The sequence below is a fragment of the Ipomoea nil genome, unplaced genomic scaffold (genome assembly GCF_001879475.1).
Source record: "Ipomoea nil cultivar Tokyo-kokei standard unplaced genomic scaffold, Asagao_1.1 scaffold3314, whole genome shotgun sequence".
Taxonomy (NCBI): Eukaryota; Viridiplantae; Streptophyta; class Magnoliopsida; order Solanales; family Convolvulaceae; genus Ipomoea; species Ipomoea nil.
In genome coordinates this window covers 2,816,967-2,835,153 of record NW_017619742.1, presented here as the reverse complement: position 1 = coordinate 2,835,153, position 18,187 = coordinate 2,816,967, and the positions used below count along the sequence as shown (strand labels likewise).

Sequence of the window (18,187 nt, the reverse complement as noted above, 5' to 3'; positions counted from 1 at the left end):
GAGGTGACATTGACTCTTTATATTCCAGTTGGTTGAGAAAGTAGTTTATGAACAGCCTCTATCAATAGCATTAAAAAAATTATTTTTTTTTCACCCAATTAAAGAGATAGGTGACGAGATTATTACTCTTGAAAAAGGTACTTACTCCGTAACCTATTTCCATATTAAAAAGGAAGGTTTTATGTATGGCTTCCATTTAAGCTGCCTTTTTCTGACTTGGACGTCAACTTATTATTGCCAACCATGCTGGGACCCTCATTCACATTGTAACAAAAATACATAAAGGCCCCTTGACTGTTTGTAGTCACATAAAAGGTCTATCTTTTTCCACCTTTCCCGCCTCCCTTTACATCTCAAATAGAGGTGGCCAAAGTTAGAGCATGGGGTGGTTCTGTGGGCAAATTATATTATGCACCGCGGTGCATAATCGATTATGCACTGCGCGTCTTTTTTTTTTAACGGTGTTTATTTCCGCCGTTTCGCACCCTTTTGCAAAAAGTAATTCTGTTATCCAGTGTCATTTTGTATACACTGCAGTTTCAGTTGAACACAACTACAGTTTCATTTCGATATAACTATAGTTTCATTCGATATTTATAGACTCAAATATGTGAAAATGTTATTTAATTTTATTTTATATACACTATAGTTTTATTAAAACACAACTACATGATCATTTTGATATAATTACAGCTTCATTGTACAATATACACTCAAATATGTGAAATGTTATTCAGTTTCAGTTTATATACACTGCAGTTTCATTTCACTATAACTACAGTATCATTTTGATATAACTGCAGTGTCGGTTTGGATATACTGTAGTGTCAGTTGGTGTTTAATACACCAAACAAACGGACTCCGTTAACTCTAACGGCGGACCGTTTCTTTACTTAAAGAAACGGTGCCGTATATGGGCCGCGGTGCATAATCGATTATGCACCGCGGTCTATAATATAACAACTGGGTTCTGTGTCGTGCCTGATTCGGGTCGGTTTCGTGTTTGGTCCTGTGTCTTTCGTGGACCGGTTCAAAATTAGGTTCGAGATTTTTATTATTTATTTCTTTTTGTTATATATAAAATAATTAATTTTTTTGTTTGAAATAATATTTGATACAATAATACTAATTAATATTTTTATTTAAAATAATATTAAACCATTCATTTTAAAATTAAAAGTTAATAATATTTTTTACAAGAGTTAATACCACAAATGGTCCTATAACTATTGTGGTAGTACTTCATTTAGTCATTGACTTTCAATTTGAACACAATACATACCTTGATTTTCATTTTTAACCACTAATAGTTCTCCGTTAGAATTTCTGTCAAATGAGTGTTAAATGTAAAGACATAATCGTTAAATTTTAAAAAAAAAAAAAAAAAGATTTGATTAGTGGTTAAATCAAATCAAATCGTCAAATCAAATCGCTTTTCTAAACCGTAGATTCATAATTTATATTGTAGATCCATAAAATTTATACTTTAGATTCATAATTTCTAAACTGTAGATTCATAATTTCTATACAGTAGATTCATAATTTCTATACTGCAGATTCATAATATATGTACTATAGATTAATAATTTCTGTATTGTAAATTTATAATTTCTAAACTGTATAGTTATCAATTATGAACATATAGTTCTCTGCTTTGTAAAAACAGGGTTCAACAATTGGAATCTAAAATATAGAAATTATAGATGTACAGTATAAAAATTATGAATCTACAGTATAAAAATTATGGATATAAAATCGTGCCCATCTTGCACGTGCTTACAGTCATAATTTGCCATAGTTTGTCATAATGATTGAAAGTCAACTTATTAGGACCGTGTCGTGTATTGACAACTCTAACTTGTTCAAATGTCCACATGCAAATTAGGCCCAGAAGCCCTAAAATAATTCCTTCCATGGCCATTGGTGACCATTTCAGACCCCTTTCATGCTCTTATTTTGATTTTTCAACCACCAGCTAGCCGTCCACGTATCCAACTCACACCACTGATTTTGTCTGCATAAAATGAATAATGTGTTACTTGTATTTCTGTTATCAAAATAAATATAAATGACTAAATTAACCTTTTAATCATAAGGACAAGTCAATGTCACCTCAAATTATGAATCATGCTGGCTGTTTTACTTTCTTTGGTACAGTTATCCCTAATTTCAAGGCATCCTCACTAGTTGGTTTTTTATACACATTTTAAGATGTCAAGTATGAGAGAAAGGAGTGAAAAATTAAATAGAAAAAAAAAAATAAGAAAATGAGTTTTCAGGGAAAAAAATTATGGTAACGCGCATGGTTGTGGGCGCTATTACTTTGTTGCGCCTCACGCGATAAATGGTGTCCATTTTCAATTTTGGTGGAGCCCATTTTAGAGATCAAAAATCACTTCTTGCATGAAGCTTATTTCTTCTCTCTCCTCATTCTTTCTCTTCCACTTCAGCCAAAATTTCCTCAAAAACTGAGCCAAAATCACTATTGTGGTTGTTCTAACTTTGCACATATTCTCAACATAAGATTAATAGCTTGGTAACCACAAGATTCTAAATTCGACTCTGAATATGAGCAACTTATTGGTCTTCTTAGTTTGAGCCAACTAGCTATGGACAATCTAGACCGATTTACTTCATTGTAGTTCTTTGTAGGCTAGCATTAAAATGTATGATATACGCAGTACATACCCTCAATAATGACATTGAGTTTTTCTCATCACTTAAAAATAAAATAAAAGTAGCATAAAATTTAAAACACACCAAACACATGTGTAACCATCTAACAAAATTTGATATTTGAAATTTTTGAAACGTTACCTCAATACATAATTAGAAATGATATTTGATTCTACATATAATTAAGTGAGTAATAAATATGAAGGATGTGAGTAAGATGAAACATATCTTTTCGATTTAACTAGAGTATTAGGTTTGTGTTAGCCCTCAAGATTACTTTGACTGAAAAAACTTATAATAACAATAGCAACAAAAAAAAAAATAAAAAAAAAAATACAACAATAATAACAACAACAATAACAACAACAACAACAACAACAACAACAACAACAATAATAATAATAATAATAATAATAATAATAATAATAATAATAATAATAATAATAATAGAGTAATTTTTTTTAAAATAATAATAGAGTAATTTTTTGAATACTATTGACTCTATTACAAGGTAATATCTATTCCAATAATAAAGTAATTTGATTATTCATTTCTTACCATCTTTTAGGTTTAAACTGCAATTAATTAAGATCTTATAATATTTTTATTTTTTTTGGTAGGATAAGATCTTATAATAATGAATGTACGGTGGCACAGCTACATGAGCGCGTGAGGATAACAAACGATGTATATTAAATTATTAATCATGTGTGCCCAACATTCATGAATGAAGTGGATATTCCACAAAGTATTATTTGGGTGGTGTTGCTATTTGCACCACCTTTTGACCAAAAATGGTATAAAGTATCATTGGAAATGTAAAAAGACTATAATTTATAATAAATATATAGGTGATGCAAATAGTCTAATGAATGGTCAAAATGCTATTTGCACCACCTTATTAAAACTGCATTTATTAGGCCAAAATTAATTCAAAATTTAATTCATAAAAAAAAAAAAAAAAAAAAAAAAAAAAAAAAAGAGCAACCATCGCCTTCTCTGGTGAGAAGGCAGCCCAGTAGGTCGCCTTCTCGCCGAAGAAGGCAACCCACACAGTGGGCTGCCTTCTCCGGTGAGAAGGCTACTATGTGGGTTGCCTTCTCCGGCGAGAAGGCTACCCACTGTGTGGGCTGCCTTCTCGTCGGAGAAGGTGACGGATCTCCTCTTTAAAAAAAAAAAAAAAAAAAAAAAAAAAAAAAAAAAAAAAAAACTCACTGGGTTGCCTTCTCCGGTGAGAAGGCAACCCACTGGGCTGCTTTCTCACAGGAGAAGGCAGCCAGTTGCCTTCTCCGGTGAGAAGCCTTCTCCCGGAGAAGGTGACGGGATGGAGGAGTTTTTTTTTTTTTTTTTTTTTTTTTTGTAATTAAAAAAAAAAACAAATAATATTCATTGACCACATTTAATGCTGGCATTTACACCACCTATAAAGTTATTTGACCCTACTAAATAGGTGGTTCAAATAGTAAAATAGGTGGTGTAAATAGAATTACCCTATTATTTTTGTTGGTGTTTTTTTTAATTACCGTGCAGCTTTCAGGAAAACGCGCTTTCCTTTCTTGTCTTACGATATCTCCAACTCTGGTCCCAAAAGGTCGAATCCCCAATCCTAAGAGTTTCATATTTCGATCCGACAGAGTATGTGGGAGGAGGTAAATTACGGTGACTCAATGATATCTTCAACCCTTCTCCCACAAAAGGTTGTAAAAATCGGTCTAGGCGCCCGTCTAGACCCCGCCTAGGCGCTAGGCGCCTCTAGACTGTGGCGATTTCCCCCCTAGGCGCCCGCCTAGGTTACCGGCCGCCTAGGCGTCCGCCTAGCGCCTAACTCGGCCGATTTGGCCGCCTAGCGTCTAAGTTAGTTGAGTTAACTCGTCCATTTCGGTCGGGTTAACCCGATCGACTCGGCCTATTTTTTTTATTATTATTATTATATATATATATATATATATATATATATATATATATATATATATATATATATATATATATGTGTGTGTGTGTGTGTGTGTGTGTGTGTGTGTGTGTGTGTGTGTGTGTGTGTGTGTGTGTGTGTGTGTGTGTGTGTGCGCGCGCGCGTACATATTTATAATATGACATATATACCCTCGTAGACTAGTTTGATACTTTGAATCTTTGGATGATTGAAGTATTTGAGTATTTCATATTTAAGTATTTTTAATTTTTAATATTGTTTTAATGTTTTTTTTTTTTTTTTGTAAACCATTGTTTTGATGTTATGACTTATGAATTATCATTAATTCATTTATTTGGATGTGTTATTTGATTAAATGTTGAAAACAACCTCATTAAAATTGTCAAACTGCAAGTCTACCACTGTTTTTTTGGCGCCCGCCTAGCGCCGCCTAGATTCCGCCTAGGCGCCGCCTAGACCGCTTAGGCGCTAGGCACTGTCCGAGCGCCCGACTAGCACCTAACGCCTACTGCAACTATGCCCACAATGAACATGCTTGGTAGAATAGTTAGCTTATCAGTTAATTTTAACTTATTTGACTATTATTATTTATTAGATATTTGACTTGGTTAAAAAATTAATATAAGTGTTTAATTAATAAGTCTTTTTTTAAATTAAAAAAAAAAAGGATTAATAAGTTTTTTGTAATTTCAAAATGTTAAAATTCAAAAAGCTACTCAAAATAACTTTTTCAATTAGTTTTTGAGAAAAAATAATACCAAACAACTATTATCTAATAGTTAATTTACCAAACACTTTTTTACAATCAGATAATGTTATCAACTAGTCATACCTTCTAACCCAATCAGCTAACAGTCATTTACCAAACAGGCTAATATCTCTAATTTATGGGCATAACTCATCTACATCACCTAATAATCTCCTCTCTTATTTTTTTCTCAATCTTTCTTCCCTTTTCTCCTCTTTATGTGGGTCCTACTTCTTTACACTCTTATATGTCATTTATTATTTAATTCATTTTTCTATAATTAAAAAAAATCAATTTTATAATTTTAATTTTAATTTTAAATAAAAATAAATTTAAATAACGAAATACAAAAATTTTAAATTATAAAATATAATTTCGTTAACTAATTAAAATATATTTTCATAAATTAAAATTCGTATTTAAAATTGTCTAGGGAGAAAATTAAAATTTCATAACACACAAAATTTTAAATACTAAATATGATAACTAGGTTAGGGCCGATGATCATGTCGAACAAATTTCCCTTTTTTCACATTAAATTGGTTCTGTTCCATTACTTCCATGTTTCCTAAGACATGATTTTCTCGGCGAATTTCAACAAATATTGGGTTGAGGTTTTTAAATTGCAAATAAATTCAATTTCTAAAAATAATATTCAAGGCATCATGCGTTATTAATAACATTAATAAGCATTTATGAAAACTATTACAAAGAGTCAATATCACATCCACTTAAATTCGAATTCACAACCTCTCATATGGGAGAGCAACTTGGTGTCACTTGACGCCAAGGTAATTGGCCATTAATAACCATCTATATGTGTTCAGCAAGTGTCTACCATTATAAAATTAATGCGATGATAAATTGCATTAAAATCTTACCTCATTTATAATTGATAAAACCTTATTCATTTAATTATAAAAATATTTTTTAAGTAAAGAATCTTGAGTATTTAAAAAAAAAAAAAATCTTATAATTTAGATAACAATTTTTTAAAAATATTTAGAAAATTTGAAATTGTGTCAAAGTAATATATAGACACAAAAATCGCATATCTACCACTTTAATAAGAGTCAATATTGTTAGACCCTTAACGGGAACTAAAAAAATGTCGGTACAACACATGCTTTAAAGAATTGTACTTTGTGCCTTTCTAATTATACAATGCCAACTTAAAATTCTAATATAACCTCAGTCTTCTTAATTTTACCAAATTTTCAATGTTAAATTTAACTATTCCGTCAAATGAAGTTGGGCGGTGGCAAAATTGAAGTTTACGTCAAATTTAATGGCAATTAAGAGAAGCATTATCGCCAAACAAATTTTAACGGCAATTAGGAGAAGCATTATCGCCGACCGCAAACAAATTAGGGTAGCACTGAGAAGCACGGCCGATCGCCGTCCGTGACTAAGGAGAATCAAACACAGTGCAATTAGGAGAAGCACAGCCGAAGAAACAGAGCAAAAAATTAGTGCAGCAAAAGCGTCCTAAGAAGAATCAAATTTCTAATAAATAATTTAAAAAATAAAAAAATAAATTTAAAATTTAAAAAATATATAAATTATTTTAAAAAGACACGTGTCAAAATTTTGGAGAAATAACCTGTTGAATATGTCAACTTAAGGAAGGGGTAATTTTGACTCATCACTATCTCTTTTTCTTCCTAAAATCCTAGGAGGACATGGGATTTTAATTCCATGAAAATGAAAAAATTGCAATTCCTTTTAACCAAACAAAAGAATTTTGTGACCTTTGAAGTTACGTGGGATTAAGTGGGAAGGAAATTTAAATTCTCTTCAACCAAACGCCCTAAACGTTGAACTTTGTAGGGAAAACTCCAAATTTTGTTTCCATTCTCGTATCGATGAAAAGAAAAAAACATCATACATTTAACATAAACTACAACTTCTATCTCACATAATTTGGAAATAAAAAAAAAAATATTAATCTTATTTATTTAATTAAAAACTGTGTCCAAAACAACTATGCTTTGACACAATTATCCCTTATAAAATGGGAGAGATGAAGTATATTATAAGGTTTACATTACATATGGACAGGATACCTACTACCTAGTTTGTTCTACAGACTTCCCATAAGACAGATTACATCAAGCAGGTTGTATTTCAGTATAATAATAGAGTAAAGAATCCCCAGTTGTGAATGTTTCAAATTAGAAGCAAATACTAATCAGTCAAGAGGTTAACATTGAGAGCAACTTATCTCTATAGTTTCGACTACAATTCCAACAGCAATTGATGAAGCTAAAGACGCCAGCTTCTGTAGGATGGCCAACATCTGTTTCCCGCTTCATTAGAACCCTAATGAACTCATCTGAGCTTAAACTTCCATCTTGGTTATCGTCAAATACATGGAAAATTATTTCTATCACGTTGTCCGTGAGATGCACCCCGCAAACCTGTATCAGTAAAGATAAGTACAATGATATTACTCTACTCTTCTTATACTGGTGATTTAAATTTCACTTAACATTTCCACCTTAGTGTCTGGGATCACGCTAATATATATAAGGGTTCAGGTGAGAACATGTTCCAAAGTAAAAAGTGAGGACGAATCTGATTCATCCTTCTGGGTAGATCAATGGTTGAGAGTTGTAAAAAATAAGGGGAAAAAGGACGAGATTCATTTTATAAATATTGCAACCTTGAAAGTTCGCAATAATTACAAAATTGACCTCGTATTTTTTTACTAAACCCCTCAACCATTGATGAACCATAATGGGCGACGGAGATCAGTCGTCACTTTTTATAGGAAGACCCTATAATGCAATAATAAAGTATGGAAGCGAATAGCAAAGAAGATTGCTTACTTGGGAAGCAGCTCTTTTAAAATCACTTCTAGTCAAAAGCCCGTTTACCTCCCCATAACTGAAAAGTGCCAGTGAAAATGGAAGTAAACTTTTGCGCAGCTCTGCATAACTCTTGAATTCGTCAAAGGAGATACGGATGTTCCTTAATTGTGGATTGTTGTCCAAATGATCAACTTGTCGAAGCAGCTTGCCCAAATGCTTTAAATCAGCAGAAGCAACCATGGACAGTGCAAAATCCTTTGCTGATATGGTTCTTTGTAACTTATAATCATAATGAGCAAACTCCAACCTTATAATCTGTTGAGTACACATAATAGAAAAGAAGGCAGGATTACAACTAGAGGTGTAAGAGTGATCATGGATGTGTGAATGGAGGGCAGATAAACTGTAAAAGAAATCCCGAATAAGCTATAATGCATATGCATACTTAAACTAATACGGAGTAATACACTAATGTCGGCATACATTAAACAATTGCCATACTAAAGAGAAATGAAATAGAAGTGGAACTTCCGGTCACTTTATAACTGCATAAAGAAAAGAAAAGCAATGACAACAGCCAATAAAACATAAGGTGGCTCTATGACCAAAACACTACTTTAAGACTACAATTTCTCTTCCAAGAAAAACCTATTGACCAGTAATATCTTGAATGTCTTTAAACAATATGATTCATTCATTCAATAATTAATACTTCATAGAAGAAAATTAAGTGTTATCAATCTTACACTACTACTAGTTGAACCTACTGAAACTCTCCTTTTAACTCTATTTGGCGTAGCATCAGAATGTGGCAGATGAACTCAGAGGCAAATGGAATTAATATGAATTCCACTACTGCTTACCAACAGGGGAAGAGGTTCAGTGAAATCAGAACAAAATTAGACTAATATTTCCTAATGCTTCACAAAATGGCAACATTGGAGACTGAAAGGAAAAGCCAGTTCATAAATCTGTACAATTCTAAATCCTAAACCACCTGCCAATTCCTCATCATCACCAGAACTCCAGACAGTTATAAATTCTAATTCATGGTGATTTTTTTTTGTAGTTCTTTTCTTTTGTTCTTAGCTACAGGCCAGAGTATAATATCATGAAAGGACACAATACATCATCATAGCATAAAAATTACTACACAATTTGGTAAGGTACTACGAGATGGTGAAAAAGGCCATACTTCATCATGCAGATCTCTTAAAAACTGGACAAATTTATCATGTTGAAGTCGCTGCTTCCCATCTTCCCCGAATAAGTACTCCAGTAGGCCTCCATTTTCCACTTGACCACCCAAACTATGCCCTGCTCGAAGTCCATCACTATGATGAGCACCTTGCCTATTGTGGGATTGCATCAATCCCATCACTTTCTTGAATTCAGCCAAATCTATCTCTCTGTAAGTGCACAAAGCATTAACTAAATAAATCAGAAAAAGTTGGGTAATGGATAAAAGCCTTGACGTATAAAGTGGAGAATTGGGTACTTCATAATCCAAGAGAACAAAGAAGCAACAGGATACCCCCTGACTGAGGTGGCAAGACACAATCGACGGTAATACCTATGCTGCATGAAACAATCAAAACTAAACACGAAGTTCCACTGGCAGCAGAGTAATACACACTAAAGTTCAGAGCCCCTTCCAGCTAATCAGCACACCAATGTTTACAACTGCTTCAAGTAACACCAAGGATGCCGTGGGTGACTCTTTTCTACCTGGTTGTTTTATTAAAAATCTAAAACGCATATACTTAAGTTTTCATGGTTATGCATACAAGTATAGGTAAAACAAACAAGGTATTACAAGTTTACAAACACCACTTCAATCCAGAAAAGATTGTGAAAATCTAATATGTAAAAAGTACAAAAGGATCATTCCTTAACCTGATTTAGCAATACCGTGAATTACAATTTCAAATTTTTGAATTCAATTAGACACTTACCCATTACAATCACGATCAAACATCTTGAATGCCACTGAGAAACTTGATTCAGGGATACTGAGTAGTGTAACAAAAAATATATACCTGTAACAAGATAAAATATATGATCTTTTCAAGCTTCTGAAGAGATAGATTCCAAACAGAAAAAATAAAAAATAAAATAAAGGAGAACAGAAAGCTCCGAAAGCAGGCAAACATGGTTAAAGAAACAAGAAATCTACAAAAACACCAAGATTTATCACTCACTCTTTAAAAGATATTAGGCCATCACTGTTTGTATCAAAGAGCATAAAAAATTCTGAAGGGGCACATTGGAGTTCACCAGGACCCCTTTCCCCACTTAGATATCCATCCCTCACAAGGTTGGATTCAGATGGTGGGAAGACAGGAACAACTGCTCTCATCAAATCAGCTGGTGTCATAAAAATTTCTCCATCATGGCCATGAAAGGACGCAAAGTACTCAAAAACCTTCAACAAGACCATGAACACAAGTAAGATGGCATTGGAAACAAATAAATTACGATCCCTGTTTGCATAGAATCCTGCTAAAATAGCTTCCACACAACTTGAAAAGGTAGTTGTTTACATAATCACATCTTACAAAATATAAGAAAAAGAGCAAGCACACTGTGCACAAATAAATTAAGTGGGTAAAGCATCTAGATTCAAATGATAATGCTCCAGGTGGGTTCAGAAAGAGAAAGAAAAACTCCGCAGCACAATCAATAAGATGTAGAATTTTTATTTAACCACTATCTAAGTTCTTGATTGCTCATAATAAGCTGCCTATAAACCTTTACTTGTAATAGGATTTCCCAACCTTAAAGACATATTTGGTTAAAGATAAAAGCAGACATTCTCCACTGGTTTCCTTTGTCTGGATACCTTAAAAACAGTTACAACACAACACTAATGGGGTGTCAATTTTCAAAACCATTCTATTTCAGGAAACCCTAACGATCATTTAGCTAGAACCATTTTTGCAAGCAAGCATGAGTAACAAGCCTGATTAATTCATTTTATAAATGATATGTGCATAGTTTATGCACTCGGTTACCTTTTCAGGAGGACTTCGCATCCTAATGCGCCTCTCGTAATTGAAAAACACTTTTCTTCTAAAAGCATCTGCAAATAAAATCTCAGCATTCATTTTCAATCCAGAAGAACTTTACCAGAACATACAAAGTGAATAGAGAAGTCGAATGCGTATCCTTAAAATCAAAAACACAAGAAGCTAAATAACGAATCCGAGAATAATTGAACAGCTACCTCCAAAGAGAAACTTAGGTCGACGATGATCGACAGAAGACGACGGGACGGCAGTAACGGTAGCGGGGGCCGGTGTTGCCCAGTCAGCGAAGGAAACGGATGGAGAAGAATAGGAATATACAGCGAGAGAAAGAACGGAGGTGGTGATGATCCCGGAGAGCCACCTCAAAAACGCCGACGAGTCGTCGCCATTTGGATTATTGCAAAGGTTTGATGTGGCAGTGAAGGAAGGGGGAGGAGGTGACTGCGCCGGCGGCGAGGTGGAGAATCGGCAGAGCTGAGAGTGTGGGAACGTGGAGAGGCGGCGGAGAGGCGGTGTTGATCGTCGGAGAGCTGACCAGGTGGACATATTCTTCGTTTCAGATGGGAAATGACGCGAAACCGGTGGAGGAAACAATTCGGATTTCTTATCGTTAAACTGGAAAACAAAATTACAAATACACCCCCATTTTAAATGTTACTCCATTCATCCCGAATTGATTATACCATGATGCTTTTTAAAGAATTAAAATAAATGATATATGTTTTCCTATTATACACCTTACTTTTGAAAATAAAATTAATAAAAAAAAAAAAACAAAACAAAACTCATGAGGATAAATTCTAAAAAATAAAATAATCATGATGTCTAATTTTGAAAAGAGGACAATAATTTAGGATAAATTAAAAAAAAAAAAGATAGATAAAATGAAATAGAGGAAGTAGTAAAAATTAAAAGTTAAAAGCTCCTAAATTAAGTATTTAAAAAAAAATTATTTAGCAAAATTAATTGTTAAATAAATTGACATATGAAAAAATAAAAAATAAAAACAAAAACAAAAATAAAAATGTGCATATGTTATCGGAGTATTTTATTTTTAATGGTGAAGAGAATAGACTATCCATATATGAAATAGTATATTTTATATTTTTTTAAAATATTTATTTAAAATGACACATCTGTTACTTTTTCTTCTTGATGGTGGAGACGTTGATTCTTTGGGTTAAAAAAATTAAAAAGTATAAAATAAATATTATTTTGTAAAAAAATTATAAGTGTTTCAAAAAAACATTACTTTTAATATAATAATATAATAATAATAACTTGACAGGCACATAATTTCAATTCATTCTACTTTTTACATATTTTTACTATTTACAAGTAGTATTATTTTATTGAATGTATTTTGAAAGAGAAACTAACGTTTGATACGCGAAATATGCCTAGAATGAAATAGCATTTCCAATAATACGCATATTTCGCTATTTAGTAAAAACTTCTATTCTTAGAAACAATGTTTCTGAGAATGACCTATTCCCCTTGCAAGGGGAATAGAGATTCTTGGCCCTTTTAGGTATTATGCTATTATTGAGTTTTTAAAAATAACATAAAGTTGCTATTTTCTTATTTTACCCCTTAATTAAATCTAAAATTTGCATATGTTTTAGGTTCAAACTCTTCCGCCTTCACAAAATATTTATCTAATTCTATGGTGAATGTATATGATGTTTTAATTTTTTAGGAATAAGGGTCAAATAGGCCACTCAACTAACTGCACACCAAATTGTAATTAGGTCATTGAACTAAAAAAGATGCAATTGAGCCATTGAACAACACAAAAACATGCAATTTAGCCCAAAATGACTTGTTTACCTGATGTAGCAAGTTACCGATTTTAAAATTAATTTTTAAAAATAATTTTTAATAAATAAATAATTAAAATATTAAAAAAAAAAAAAAAAAAAAAACAGAAACTACCGACTGGATATGATTCGTCTCCGGCCGGCTTCGTCTCCATGGCCGAAGACGAACCTCCGTCTCCAGCTATGGAGACAAAGACATTCATCTCCATAGCCATGGAGACGAAGGTCTCTTCGTCTCCATGGCAGGAGACGAAGCCAGCCGGAGACGATTAGTCTCTGGCCGGCAGTTCCTCTTTTTTTAAAAAATAATATTTTAAATAATTAATTATTCAAAATTATTTTTAAAAATTAATTTTAAAATCAGTAACTTGCTACACCAGGTAAACAGGTTGTTTTGGGCTAAATTACATATTTTTGTGTTGTTCAATGACTTAATTGCATTTTTTTGAGTTCAATGGCCTAATTGCAGTTTGGTGTGCAGTTGAGTGGCCTATTTGACCCTTATTCCAATATTTTATATGATTTTTCTATTTATTAGATTTTATATTTTTATAAATAAATAAATAAATATATATATATATATATATATATATATATATATATATATATATATATATATATATATATAAGACTAGATTTTAACAAATAGTCTATACGATGTGGATATAAACTCTATGTAATTAGAATATAAATATTATTATTATTATTATTATTATTATTATTATTATTATTATTATTATTATTATTATAATAAGAGTATTTATATCTTTTAAAACATATTTCATTTATATTTCTTAACCAACCAAACACTGTAATATAATTTTTATATCTATTCCTTCCGCGAATCGAACAATAGAATACAATTCCTATTCTATTCATTGCCTATTCTATTCTTTTTGGAACAACATTTCTATTACCTCAAAATTCAATCTGTGAACTAAATGTGCTATAAATGTTAAGATAATTTTTTTTATGTGAATTGGATATAAGGAAAAATTAAGAGTTAATCCCCCAGAGCAACCTGAATTTTGTAAAGTATGGAAAATTATATTGCGGACCACTGATAACATTTTTAGTATATTAAAAATTTATTTTTGATGTATTAAATGTTCATTTTTAGATATATATATACTTAAAGTTAACCTTCAATGTAACAAAAAAAAAAAAAAAAAAAAAAAAAAAAAAAAAAAAAAAAAACTAAAAATGAATATTTCATATACTAAAAATAAACTTTCAGTATACAAAAAATGAACATTATGTCAATGGTCCACATATAATTGAACCGTAAAATACCATAGTTGTTAATAGACAAAAAATTGAAAAGTTTAGACCTTATTTTGTAAAATGGAATAAGAGGTAGTGTTTCAAATAAAAGTTTATCTTAAATTCTTCTATATTAAACAAACAGAACTAATTGTTGTGAATTAAAGCATATCCTCGCGTGAATCGTTGTATCGTCATAATCCTGGGAAAAGCAGTAAACATGCATAGTAATATAAGGCAAAGTAAAGAGAAGACTAGAAGTACTAAGAATCATCAATTTATTATTATTCATTCATCAATCCAATATATACATGGTATATAGAGTTGTAGTTAGTTCGTCGCTTAACTTAAAGGTAATAACTGAAAGCGGTAATGTGGGAGTTCGAATTCCATTGAAAGCATATATGGAACAAAAAGCTCAATGATGCTGGAAGATCTAGATTGGATCCCTTGTACATACATGAAGACTAGGATATGACCGGTGGGCTGATTGCGCGACTACAATTATGAAGAAGTACTATCATAATGTAATACCTCTAGTAATGTCCAGATGTATTTATTTACAGCACTCATTCTTGGACGTTGCTATATCATACTCATGCCTAGTAGTGGATTTGACCCGCCTATATACTCATACCTCGTTAAAATGTTTTAATAGTAATATATTATATTATTATAATTTGTTTGAATGTTGTGGTAGATGGTTAGTAATGAGTATTGAGTTGTTATAAAGGTTAAGGAATCGAATCTTATTAATAATACTAGTTTTTTACGCGTATTATGTAATTGGGATAATGCCTAATGTTTTTATTTTATTTTTTAAAATAAGGACTTTAAAGTATATTAAGCAAAGATTATATTGAAATTGTTCGTGCATAGATAATTGAATGTTGAATTTGTGTCTTTAAATAGGTAATTCTAAGTTTACAAATGCAAGATAATATATTCAAGATTGATTATAATTGTCAATAAAATAATTGTATAGTATGGTTGAAACCAAATACGGGACATAAGGGAAAGCAAATAAAAATTAGGGCATAAAATATTAAATATATATTAATATTGAAGAGCTAACTGCTGATTGCCAAATAATTAAGGACATTGCGAGGTAGTTTCACACTTCAATTTGTTGTGTGATTTGAATATTTTTTTTAAACGATAATAATAATAATAATAATAATAATAATAATAATAATAATAATTATTATTATTATTATTATTATTATTATTATTATTATTATTATTATTATTATTATTATTATTATTATTATTATTATTATATGTATACCCTTAGGTCATTTTACATGTTAATCTAAATAGCTAATTTTTTCAAATATCGTTTTAGCAACCGTTGATATAATTCGCTGGTCAAATCCGCTAACGCTAACCGCTAACTACTGATTGTCAAACAAAGACATTGCGAGGTAGTTCTCACTTCAATTTGTTGTGTGATTTGAATACTCTATTTGTCAACAAATCCCTCAAGTAGTTAATATGATTGACTTTATTAATTATATATATATTTTTATTTTTTTCATGGTATTAATAAAATACTTGGTAAATAAATATATAGCATTGTTTTATATTATAAATTTGACATTTAATTAAAAAATAGTGCACAAAAAAGATAATAGACAATGTAGTGAATATAATCAATTGATGAATTTGAATGTAAAGAATGTTTACATTGGAGAAAAATAAAGACAATATAACTAATAAAATTATTTCTCTTAATTAATTTATTGATAATGAATAATTTTTTTTAATAAAGACATTGTAGGGACAATGTAGCGAATATAATCAATTGATGAATTTGAATGTAAAGAATTTTTATGTTGGAGAAAAATAAAGACAATATAACTAATAAAATTATTTCTCTTATTTAATTTATTGATGATGAATATTTTTTTAAATAAAGACATTGTAGACACATAATTCTAAATTAAAGAAATGCATATGCACTATTTTTTGTTGTAGCTACTAAATTATTAATTAATTTAATAAGAGTAAAATAAAGTACTAATTATACCAACTTTGATTGGATGAGGTTCGAACCTAAGACCTTTCTTATTAAAATCAATGAGTGAGATAATATTTAACGAATAATCATATCATATTGATTAAGGATAAATTAGGAAATCTTAAGGAAGATTAAAATTTGATCAATCTGAGCCATTCATTTGATTAAACAATTTGACCGTCATTTCCTATTGACCAATGGTGGATCCGCCATTTGTGACAGTTTGGAGCAACGGTTTGCTCAAAACCGCTGCTTTTTTGGCGGATCCGTCATTTTTGACAGTTTGGAGCAACGGTTTGCTCCAAACCGCTGCTTTTGCAAACACTGCAAAGTGCAGCGTTTGCAGTCGACATTTTTGAAAAAATTAAATTTTTCCCAAAATGCCCCTCTTTATATATATATATATATATATATATATATATATATATATATATAAAACTTAAAACTTATTTTGAGGAGCCAAAACGGCTCCTCAATGTTGCCCATCTGGGATGGGCAACGAATTTATGGAGCCTTGCCTCAAGGATCCATTCTCACTTTTTCCAGCGATGTGGGACGGTGGGAAAAGTGGGAATACAAGAGGGGAGCAGCTTCTTTCTTTTTATTTTTTTCTTTGTTTTTTAAAAATTATTATTATTATTATTATTATTATTATTATTATTATTATTATTATTATAAATTATAAATTATAATGGATACCCTTATGGTCATTTTACATGTTAACCGCTAATCTAAACAGTTAATTTTACCAAATATTTTTTTATAAACCGCTAATACAATCTGCTGGTCAAACCCGCTAATACAATCCGCTATCTGATAACCGCTAACACAACCCGCTACCGCTAACCGCTAACCGCTGATAACCAAACAAGCCCATTTTTGTCAAAAAAAAATATCTATTATATTATTATGTATAACTAGTAATTCACCCGCGCGATGCACGGGAAAAAATTATGTTATTATAAATATAAATAAAAATAGAAAAACTAAAATATTTTAAATTATTTAATATAATAATATTTTTGAGCTTCCATTGGTCAAGTATTTATTATTTTTATAGAATACAAAATTACAATTAAAATTAAAATTATAATTATAATTTTGTATGATTAATATAATCTCTAATTATGTGCATATTCAAATAAACTTATAGAGAGAATTTACATAATTACATTGATTTATTTTTAATTGTATTTCATCTATATTATAATTTTCACAATACGAATAATAACTAAGATAATTACATTTGGAAAGCAAATTTCAAACTTTGTATGTGTAAATTTAAACTCTAATTGAACACATTTTTTATATGCTATTTTATTTTTCAAAAGTATATTTTTTATATGATTATATAATATATAGCTATTTTATTTTTTAAATGTTGTGCTTTTTTTTATTTTTTTATAATAAAAGATGTTGTGGCATTAATTGTTACATTAATTATTTCCCAAACCATATAGCTTTATTATATAAGGGTGTTGCTATTTGCACCACTCTTTGACAAAAAATTGTATAAAGTATCATTGAAAATGTAAAAAGGTTATAATTTATAATAAATATATAGGTGGTGCAACTAGCCTAATGAATGGTCAAAATGCTATTTGCACCACCTTATTAAAATTGCATTTATTAGGTCAAAATTAATTCATAATTTAATTCATTAAAAAAAAAAAAACAAAAAAACAAAGCAACCATCGCCTTCTCACCGGAGAAGGCAGCCCACTGTGTGGGTTGCCTTCTCTGGCGAGAAGGCTACCCACTGTGTGGGCTGCCTTCTCGCCGGAGAAGGTGACGGATCTCTTCTTCTTCTTCTTTTTTTTTTTTTTTTTTTTTTTTTTTTTTTAACCCACTGGGCTGCCTTCTCCGGTGAGAAGGCAGTTCCTGC

The 18,187-nt window shown here is 30.8% G+C and overlaps 1 protein-coding gene across 1 annotated transcript; it reads right to left on the bottom strand.

The window, feature by feature from the left end:
• Nucleotides 1–7,287: 7,287 nt before the first annotated feature.
• On the bottom strand, nt 7,288–11,799 carry LOC109169582 (calcium uptake protein 1, mitochondrial-like). Its single transcript, XM_019318456.1, has 7 exons — nt 11,397–11,799; nt 11,185–11,252; nt 10,372–10,595; nt 10,126–10,209; nt 9,366–9,579; nt 8,189–8,485; nt 7,288–7,777 (listed from the first exon to the last, which is right to left on the bottom strand). Exons 1-7 carry the CDS (start codon nt 11,743–11,745, stop codon nt 7,553–7,555), a joined length of 1,461 nt encoding a protein of 486 aa, XP_019174001.1. The 5' UTR covers nt 11,746–11,799; the 3' UTR covers nt 7,288–7,552.
• Nucleotides 11,800–18,187: the final 6,388 nt, after the last annotated feature.